The following is an 11,604-nucleotide window of genomic DNA, read 5'->3' as shown; positions in this document are numbered from 1 at the left end:
TACAAACACGAAAAGTGCTGAGGATTCATTTGTCTACAATCCACCGTGTTCATTACGCAGCAAAAATTCTTTGAGTACACACTCCAGTGAAGCTAGAACAGAGAGTTCATCCTATACTCAACGCACAGCTGCCACGGAAAGTGAGCTGCAACCAAATACAGAACAGGACGAGAGCAGTTGGTGGCAAGACACAAGTCGACAAATTGATACTACATCGGCCCTTGATTACAACTACAAAGACGAAATGCATTTCAAGCTAAGACATATAGACTCTGGCGAAACCGCTTGGTGGTTGCGAAATGACGAAGATGACACCCTCGCCGATGACAATATTAAGACATTTAACAACGAAGATGATGCAGATGATGTAACTGATGCTGTGCCATCTCTGCCTTCCAATAGTAATAGTGGAGCACATAATCAAACCAAACAAAATTGGTGGACAAGTGAAACCGATGATGAGCACGATCCAGATATAAGTAGATGTAGATCCGCAGAAGCACATTATGAGCCAAGTAGTGCGGCAATAGAAAGTTGGGAGTCCAGACAATATCAAATGCCAAAAAGTCATTGTACTCCAGAGAAGCAATGGTGGAGTGAATCGAGCAATAGTAAAAATACGGCAAGCAACAATACTTCAAAACAAAATGGTGCCATTCAATTGAAAATCTGCCGAATAGAATCTGGAGAGCGGCCTTGGTGGTTAGACGAAGAGTCCGGCAATAATAATGATAATGAAGGTGTTATTGAAGACAATACCACAGTTGAAGCTACTATTAAGTTACCAAAAAAAAGTAACAACAAAAGTAGTAGTAATAGTAAAAGCGTAGAACCTTCAGAAGATGGCTCCAGTAATGCAAACAAAAGTGAACAAGAACATCGCTGGTGGATGTCAGCGCCAACAAAAAAATTACTTAACATAAAACGTGTGGAGTCAGGTGAAAAGGCTTGGTGGCAGCAAGAAGACACAGAGTCTAATAACAATACTGATATCGAAGTGACACATACGCAAACGAAATTTTCCCCTATGAAGCGTAACGATTCTTGTGAAAAGGATTGGTGGCTGGAGAGCAATAATGACATCCCAAGTAATGGTAAACAAAATGGTCAACTACAAATAAGAGAGTCTGATGATGATTCTGATGGGGAAGTAAATCAAAATGGTGGCGACATTGAAGTGCAAAACATAAATACCTACAATGGCAACGACGAAATTGGCAGATATATCGATTCGAATGCGGAACTGAGTAATTCATTTAATTTTGAATACAGTGAACGCCCGCCACCGCTGGGACAATGTGCCAGTCCCGTTGGCCACGAAGAAAACACAACAAATATGCGCCTCTGTAAATTGCCATACGATAACATTCCAATGTCAACAGTTCAATCTAAATCACTGCAACAACAACAACAACAGCAACAACAAGTGTATCAGCAACAACAGTCAACAAACACAAATCCGTATTGCTATTTCAACAACAGCAGCAACAATGGCCACAGTAATGCTAAGCAAGCACAACAACTGCAACAACAACAGCAACGAGAGCTTTTCATATCGCGTCATCAAAGTATCGATGAGCTTTTGGGTGGTTCGTGTAGACCATTGAGTCCACTGTTTTTTGATGGCAACAGCTTTTCAACACTGCCAACAAACCGAAATATGTTTTTAGAGAAGATAACACCCGATCAAGTGATAATACATGATAGCACAGCACAAATGCCGATTATTCAGCGCATGGAGAGGTGAGTATAGGCAGATGTGTTGAATTTGTTGAAAGTTCGCTGAAATGTTTTATTTTTGTTTTTTTTTGTATGCGTTCAGAGATGAATGGGATAATTGCAATGGTGCGACAAATGGACGACCAACGCTTGGAGCCCCACAAATTCCGGTAAGCTTTATTTGCAAACAATATTTTTATTTACTGAAATAATATTTACCTAAAATATTTTAATGACAGTATGAGTAGTTGATTAATAAATCAATATTTATGAGCTCATATTCGTATCAATTAAGATAACGTGATTTCATATATAAGTTAGGAATAAATATAATCAAATTTAGATAGGATATAAATAGAAATTTGAAATAACTATATATTTATTTTTAAAAATATTATTTAATTAAGAAATTTATTTTGTAATAATATGTAGGAATATTATTAGAAAAATAAATGAGTAAGCCGATTTATAGATAACTTCTGATGAACTTCCAACTTGCATTGTTTTGCATAATAGTTTTCTAATACATTTTGTATTAGGTTTATAACTGTATTTATTAATTGATTACATTTAAGAAATCTGACTTCGGATAACAATTTGTACTAACGTTTTATATTGTAATCTATTATGCTATTATGATATTATGATTATTTAATATATTATTATTCTATATGAAAAACTATTTATTTAATTTTCTTATAAGTCAAGACCAATGACTAACTTACCATTATGCTGCATTTCTTGCTTTCAATTGGAAATTTCCATATAAAAGCTGATAAGTTTCTTTGTTTTTGGACATTAAGAAACCTTAAATGGTAACAAAGAAAGTATTCTTCAGCAGGGAATGAAAACCTATCTAATAGAGCTAAACAATAATATTATATCAGCATCTAACAGAAAACCATGTCTACATATTAAAACTCTAAACCACCAAAATTAAATTAATATTTACTACTGATTTTTATTTTTGGATCAAAATTCAAGCAAGAGTTGTATGTGTAATTTCTTCGTGCTTTTCGATGAGCATTGCCTAAAACAATATATTGCATAGCTATAGAATATTGAGTAGGATATTAATGATGATTATATATATGCAATTATAAGTATATCTGTACATAGTATTGAAGAAAGTAGTATAGTAAATGGCATTACAAAAACAAATATTATTAAGTATCACGCATCTCTAGGGTTTTAGGGTTGATAGGTGTTGTTGTCCGAATAAGAGGCTAAGTCAAGTGAGCAAATCAAGCGATCGCCGTTTCAAATGTATTTGAGTTTTTGTTCTAATATTAGGTAATATAAAAAATATCCTTCAATTTTTGTCACTAGACAGTGTCGGTATCTATGCATCTAGCAACATTACTCGAATAATGTCAGACAAATACTTGAGAGATAACATTGCAGGCTACGCTTTTTATGAATGTGGATGTGTTTTTCGTCTATCGTTTATTATTTATTCTTTATTATTTAAAGTTATATAGACTTGAGGGTTTATATCCTCCCCCTTACGGTGAGGATGCTGTAAGTAACGTAGGATGCGGGAGTGATTTGCTTGATAAAGTTCTGGAAAATTTCATGTCAAATATGCAACTCGCTTTTTAATACAGTTTTTTTATATATATTTGTGATTTAACTTCAGCAAATAGATACTCAAATAATAGGAATAATTTACAAAAAAGTACGATAGTTAATGGAGTAGGAGTAACACCGTTTAGTGCTTACAAGAATTATTGAATATAAGTTTAATTATATTATAACGCATATAAACCTGCTGTTTTAAGATTCAGTTTTACAACTATCAAACTAAAATTATGATAGAAGAGTTACGCCAAACAACTCTATATTATTCTCTTCTGTATTGTAGAAGAGTTATTCATTTGTGCCAAATGAATTTGTTGGACTTTAAAAACTTCTCTAATATGAATATGGGGTGACATTCGAAACGGATGTATGACCAGCGCAAGAACTCATTCGATAACATTTTTTTTGGGATTTTAAATTTTCTTACTCTTACCTTTTTATCAAAATATATTTCGTGTCGTAGGACACAAAATATTTAAGTTGAAAATAAAATAAAATTTTTAAATTACATATAATTTAATTGCAAATAATTTCTTTTTAGTAACTGCTATTATAACAATCTTTACTTTGCTTATATAAATTTAACTTTGTTAACAGTCTTCAATGCCTCTTCTACATTATGCCTCTTCTACATTATTGTATATATGTTTATATTTCATATAAAGAAAAAAGTATGTGTTACACAATATAGGCACCTGTTGAATCCGTACTGGAACTGAAGAGTTGAAAAATTACATCAACTTCATTTCATTACGTGTGAATGTGATTTGGCATGAATCGCTTGAGGCGGCATGAAATAGATTTCCCGATATGTGATATGCGTTGAACTTTTGCCAAAACGAACATTTCAAAAATACAAAACATTACCGCTTGCCTCACACTTGCCTCACTCTACTCACTATCGAAGTGCAGGCATTGCAAATTAATACACCCACGTTCACACTGCCATTTAAATGAGCAAAAGTTGGAGTTTAAAATGAAAATTGAGTGAAAATATTGGAACCAAAAAATTCGCTGAGAAATGCGTTTTATTATGTTATAGCAATTGGGTGTTTAGTCATAGCTGCAATACCTTGTAATTCATCAGTAAACAAATTATTCCTCATCTACTTTTAGAAACACAATAATAAAATACTAATTAAAAATATCCAATAAACACTCTTCCCAAGAAAGTAGAATTAGAAGTGCTTCAGCCAAGTGACTAAACTGTCATCAAAGTTATGACAAATGTGTGTGTGACGTCCAAAGTGTTAGTCCTCTCCACTGAGTCTACAAATACCCACTGTGAGTAAATAGTCAAATTCAATCAATAATCTTAACAGCAACTTAGCTTATCAATTTTGTTTTTCTATTTTCAATTTTATTTGTTTATAATTTTCGAGAGTCTTAATCAGTCGATTAATGTCCATTTAGGGTGAATGCACCTCACGTCACCTTTATGCCGTGTTTACATGAAATCGTGTAGGTAAACACAAGGCGCACTTTTTGATGTAATAAAAGTTCTTAAATATTTAAAAAATATTTTAAGAGCGAAGTAATAAAAATGAGTAAACAATTAACACATTAATTTACTTAAAACAAAACAAATAAATTATCTTGAAAATTAATATCTGCACTTGTGGTGGTGGGTGCTTTTCTACTCAAGTTTCAGTGATAACGCAAACCTACGGACTAACTCCTTTCACAAGAATTGTGCAATCGGAAATCTCTGCGAAAAAAATTAGTTGGCGTTGTTGGCGTTTTGAAAACTTTAAAGCCAGCAGAGCTCAACGGAATAATCTGACGAGTATGCAGTTTGCATTAAAAATTACATTTTTTGGGTAAATGATGATATGCACCCTATAGCCAGTAACATAGACAACAGTACAAAAGTGAAAAATGCATCTTAGAAAACAGTTGAATACAAATTTAATTGAGTTCACCTTAAGTAAATTGTGGTAAATACGGATATTTCGGTTGCATAGAATAAGGTTTTCTCTCTCTTTTTAACGTCAATTGATTAAAGCAATAGAGTTTACTTCAGTAGAGATAAGACATTTATAAACAAATCATTTGTTTCGAACTACTAAAGTATTTCAAGTATTACTATGACTTACGAATATCGCCAAAAATTTATTATTAGAAAACATTTACATTTATTGGCGTGATTGTTCAAAAATTATATATGGACAATTGTTCTCTTAATTGTAAGATATTTAAAAAATTTCAGGAAGGAAATTTTATTACTACGCATATTTTTCGCTACTTGAAATGCACTAAAATCAGACAAATGTGAAAACCAAATTACAATTCTAATTGAGAAAGAGATTATTTACTTTAGTTACCATAACTATCCATTAAATGGTTTTGACACGCCTCTTTTCCAGAAGCATCTAGTCGATGTGCATTTACTGTATTATCTTATACCAAGTAAGGTTACTGTTTCTTCAAATTAATTACAATACCTGGGACATGGTTTTCATATACGTTTTCTTCCTCCATTTGGAGGAGCAGGATTTTAAGCAATCTCTTTTACCAAGTGAGGTTACTATTCCTTTATTTTAGCACAATTTCCTGAGACACGATTTTCATAAATGTCGCCTTTCTCCATTTGCCTCTTTAGAGAAGCTCTGCACAGAAACATCCCCTTCCATTCTCACAAATTTTCGCGACATGATTGGAATAGTCAAGTTGCTGCACAGTGTGGCAGAATTAAAATTAGATTATTTAAATTCGGTATTTTTTGAACCAGAATAGATTTATAAATGAAATAAATTTTCTTTTAATATAGTTTTTTTAATGGGCTCTTGTTTAGTATGTTCTTTATGCCAAATTGGCGTATTGATACTTCTCTAAATTTAAGCAGAAACATGATTAACTTTTAGATTTTTTAAATATGTCAAAACCTATAATAGGTAAAAATTGGGATACAAAATATTTATACTACACTGTACATATACAGTGTAGTATAAATACAGTAGTCGTCACCAACTTACACAGAATCAAGGAACCTACAATGAACCTATTTAAGTATTAAACTAGTTTTGTATATACATATACGGTATATATTCTTTCCCACATGCGACCGACTGTAGCACACAGACTTCATTGTTTAATTACTTAATTTTCTAATTATGCAATTAATTGAACACATCAAGGTCTTCACTGCAAGAAAAAAAATTGGCAAACGAAACCACGCTTTGATGTGGTTCACCCATCGAAGCGAAGCTAAATAATCCGCACACAAAGACATCTAAAAAAGTACCTAAAATATTTTTAAAATTATTTTTCAACATTGCTTGCAGTTTCTTCAACGCCGAGCTGTGGGCTTGAATGCTGCTAAATCTGCATAAATTACGATAAGATTTTTAGTTGTGACTAATTTTCAGTAAAAAAATTAAAAAATTGAAAAATTTAAATGAAAAAATTACAACTCAACGCTGACTCACTTTTCACTGTCATTTCTGTATGTCAAGCGACGCAATCCGAATTCGGTATTCCGAGCAGAGAAAAAAAAACGATCTTTGTGGGTGTCTTTGCTTATCGAATTTTGTCGTTCAGTTTAAACCATTTGCACTGCTGCTGCTGTTGTTGTTTTTTTGTTTTTGTTGTTGGTGTTGCTGTTTTGAGTCTATTGTTTCAGGCATTCTTTGTGCCGTGAAGATTGTTTCGTGTGGTTCTTGCAATGGAGCTATGGAGGTATGGAGGCACTGCAATACGACCTGAAGAGGCAGTGCTGCTTGTGGTTAGAAGACCTGATTCGATAGATAAGACGATGCATATTAATTGTAACCTTATAAGTATTAATTCCAAGACTTTTCGATTTTGATGAGAACAACACAAGAATAATTAATGAACATAAATTAATGTTACTGATTCTTATTAAATTGATTAAATAAATATATTTTTATTTAAATGTTAAAAAAGAATTAAAGAACACACAAATTGTAAGAATTTCAAAGAATTTAATTTTAAAAAATATTTAAAAAAATTTAATTTACACATAAAAAAAAACAGAAGTTGAAGAAAAATTCTTGTTAGCAACAGTCACTTAATTTCTGTCCACTTAAATTGTTCTCTTTACCTTTTCGCTAACCTTCCCAATTGTGCTCACATTACACTTTGGCCATATTTTACCTTCCAGCGCATAAAATTTCCGTTTGCAATCTGCCCGCCCTCGAATTATCTTACTGGGAACACTCAACCTAATAAATTCCCTATTATTGTTGGTGTTGTTATTGCACTTAAATCAGTGCAATTATTTTATTAGTTCACTGCCCATTTTCTCCCTGCACCAATCAATTAAATAAATTTATGTCCAGGTGTGTGATGTGCTTCCTTACATTTTCATTAATTCTGCTTTGATCACTGCGTTGCATATACACTACGCCGGCTTCCTTACCAGTTTTTTGTTATTGCTTGCTTCGTCTCTGCTGCTGCATTGTTTATGCTGCTGCTGCTGCCGCTGCCGCTGTTATAATTCTATGCCCGTTTGCCGATGCTTATGCTTGTGCTTAGTCCTCAGTTATGCAATTATCTCTGCCGGCAGATAAATTGCTTCTAGTGTTTTTGCTATTTTTAAAGCAGAAACGTATTTTTGCAAAAGAAAAACAAAAATAATATGAAAATGAAAAAGAAAAAGAAAAGAGAAAAATCCAATAAAACGAAATTAAATAATAACATATTTGGGTGCATACAACCTGTGGCACACGTCAGTCTATTTTTAGAACTCTAATGAACGTTATCACTTCTAAATTTATACCAGATGAAGTACATGCTATGCATATGCATGAGCCCTTCAGAATAATGTCAGTCTGTCAAAATTTTCTTTTAAAAATTTAATGAAACATTGTTTGGTCTTTCTTCCAAATAATTTCTAATTTATGTCTATTTTTTTTAAAATTATTTATATTATTTAACTAAAGAAAAACTATATATGAAAATATTAATGATTATTTCATGACTTATACTAGTTGTTACTGAGTTTTTATTAGAAAATTATCCTAATGAGCACACTTTCTGAAATATATATGATGTAATGTAAAGTGTTAGCAAATTTGTATCAATATTTTTAATATAATATAACAGTCCGAAATAAGAAAGACAGCTATGGGGCTCAATTATGCCTGAGTCCCGCTTTCCGTAGAAATTATTTCCTTCATTAAATTTCTTACCGATATCACCAATGTGTGCATTATAGATACTCAGTAATATAAAATCGATACTCAGCTTATCTACTCCGAAACTAAAGTATCTCTATTAAAATCATTACAGACGTGCATCGTTCTTGGCAGTGTTTAGTATCCTCTGCGCGCCAACCCGATTAGTGTTTCCAGTTGATAGTACAGAGTGCGTACATATTGTCGATCACGATTTTTTCTCTGCTACGTACTGCTTACATTTTTCAATCTCATATAACTTCCATTAAAATTTTTAACCATAATTTTGTTAACGCTTCTAATCTAATCATTTATTTCTTATGACTTAATTATTATCATATGAACCATCCATTCCCGCGGGCATTGCTACCACATTAAACGCAATGCATGCAAGTAGTGCAAGCATCAAAACATATCAACATGCAGAACATAACTTCTTTTATCAACAAACGCGCTCTGCTGCTGCTATCTGCTATTTACGTTTCCAATAAGCAGCGGCGCACGTTCAAATCAAATAAGTTCCACACACAAAACAAACAAAATAAAGCCAAAACAAAATACTCTCACGTAGCGGTTGGCTCAGTCCACAGGTAAAAATCTTTGAATATGGAAATTAGAAAAATTTTGACTTTGCCACACAACATTTGTGTTTGTGTATTGCATTTGTGCACCACGAGAATTGTTATGCTTCTGCAATTGTTGCAGTTGTTGTTGCTATTGCAGCTTTGCTGCCGCCAATGTATGTCTTCACATGCTGCTTAGTTGTCCCTTCTTGTATTTTCTTAGCTTTCTGTTGTGCTTTTGCTTCAATGCATTGAACGAGGAACGAGGTATAAGCGCTCTGCCAAAACACTGAGTAAGAACCGGTCTTTTGCACCTTAGCACAACTTTGTAGAGATTTTGTTTTTGTTTTCCACATATACCTGCTGTTAGTGTTTTTATTTAGTTTGTTGTTTTTTTCTTTTTTGTGTTTTTTTTGTGTTTTAATATTCATGCTTTGTGGAGCAACACAGCCAGCACTCAACCACTGTAGTTGACTTCCACAAGTTCAGTTGTTTGGCGACTGTTTAAAAGTGTGGATGAGTTTGCGGGTTAGTTTTGTGTGTTGACTTTGGCAACAAATTCATTTTTGATTATTTTTGCTTGTGTGTACGGCAGATATAACGTGTTAAAGTATTATATTTGCAAATATTTAATACTCATTTTTTTGCGATTATATTCAAAGTGCTTTGTTTCTAAATTATCTTTTTACTGTTCACAATAGTAAAACAAAAACTAAATAAAGTACAAAAAATGTTAATTACTTTTTTTCGGCTTAAATTTCGTTGCTAAAATTTAAAAGTTTTGTTTTGTGTTTTTTGCTTGGCATTCGTACACCAACACAAGTGTAAGGCGTCAAGTGGTTGAAGACTTACGTTACCACGTAACTGCAGAAATTATACCAAAAGTAAACAAAGGAAAGACAGAAGTGGTTGGTTGCTGACTGTGGCTTCTCACCTCACTTAACTAAATTGTAAAAATTTAAAAATGTCTCTCAACGAAAATATTTTAATTTTTTGCTTAATTTAACATATATTTAAACGATATTAAGTGTAAATACGTACAAAGCAAAGTGTTTTATTTAATTTAGTTTAGTACTTTGTGCACAGTTTTACAGTTTCACAGTTTCATACTCGTACGAACTATGTCAGTGTCAATTATTGGAAAAAATTAAGACGTAGCAGAAAAAAAAGTAATAATAAAATAAAATAAAATAAAATAAATTAAATATGTGCAATTGAAGTCATAACGACGGCAGTGTGCTAACGTCTTCACTTTGTATTTGAACAGCTGTCAAGAAGCAAAACTTCACATAAAACAACCAACAACAACAACAGCAACGAAAGTCTACACTGTTACTTGTCTTTTCGGTTTTGTGTTTTTTTTTTGCTGTGGACTGCCCTTACCACAGTTCAGCAACACAGTTAATTGCAAAAACAAACCAAAAAAAAAAAAAACAAAAAAAAACAACAAAAAAGAAAAACAAGAAATGATCAGCTTTTTATAGCAGCCGTCGAAATTATTTAAAATATAATAAATTTGTATAAATTATAAAAAATTGCCACTTAAAGTAGAAAATAAAAATCTAGATTGTGCAAATAAAAATCTGCGTGCTTCAATAAATAACAAAGTGAAAAAAAATCGTATAATTTTCACCATTTAACAAAATTGCAGAGCCTCAAGGCGCTTATCTACGCCAATTTTCGTTGTCTTCTGCGAACTGTTTAAAGTGCGAAATAGGTAAATAATTTTTTTTTTTATCTACAGAAATTAATTTTATTGTGCCACTTTTTTCCACAAAACTTGTTGCCATAATTCAGAAAACTATAAACTGTTTTGATTTTGATTTGGATTTTGAATTTCAATATTAGAAAGTGAAAAGATGAAACACGAAGTTAAGATCTCAAAATCTAGCTCATCTGAGATGAATACGCAGACGATGTGAATGAAGAAAGACTCAACCAGACATTTACATTTAATGGCTTTATCGAAGGTTTTATGTCGCCGGTAGCAATTCACCAGTATTTGCTCAAAATAGAATTAGTACTGAGCTCTTTAAAATTTTTAACATTCTATCCATTTAATGACATTCACTTAATCAGTTAATGAATATAGCAAGGTTTTTGCTATTTTCCTGGAGTAATTCTATACGTTACGTTACAATCAGAAATTGATTTACCTTGAACTAAGAAATATGCTATAATCGATTAATTAAAAGTACGAATTGTTAAGTAAAGTATTCTAAAAACGATTGAATTATTAAAAAAGAGCATTGGTAACACAATTATGAAGCTTCTTACCATGTTGTTGTTGTTTTTATAGTCCATGATGTCCCGAAAAACAAACACAAATAAAAATTGTGCTTTTAAACTGTCTATTAAAATAACTTGTAAAGGAAAAATAGCTCTAGTAACCCAAATATGAAACTTCGTGTGATGATGTTGTTGTTTTTTTAGCCCATGAGGTCTTCAAACATAAATACATAAGAAAATAGTGATCTGGTACCCCAAATATCAAGTTTCTCAACATGTTGTTATTGTTTTTGTAGCTTATGCTGTAAAATAGCTAGCAAAGGAAAAATGGCTCTGGTAACCCAAATATGAAGCTTCGTATCATGTTGTAGTTG

General features: G+C 32.2%; 1 protein-coding gene across 1 annotated transcript in view; it reads left to right on the top strand.

Moving 5' to 3' along the window:
- The first annotated feature begins 6 nt into the window (after positions 1-6).
- The window catches only part of LOC119684011 (putative uncharacterized protein DDB_G0282499), an 11,955-nt gene continuing 357 nt past the window's right edge, over positions 7-11,604 (top strand). The window contains exons 1-2 of the mRNA XM_038097980.1: positions 7-1,743; positions 1,823-1,889. Coding sequence (XP_037953908.1) covers positions 245-1,743; positions 1,823-1,889 — 1,566 coding nt within the window. The 5' untranslated portion in view covers positions 7-244. The remainder of the gene's footprint in view (positions 1,744-1,822; positions 1,890-11,604) is intronic.

Source organism: Teleopsis dalmanni, chromosome 1, assembly GCF_002237135.1.
Source record: "Teleopsis dalmanni isolate 2A chromosome 1, ASM223713v2, whole genome shotgun sequence".
NCBI lineage: Eukaryota > Metazoa > Arthropoda > Insecta > Diptera > Diopsidae > Teleopsis > Teleopsis dalmanni.
This window is presented reverse-complemented; position numbering and strand designations above follow the sequence as displayed.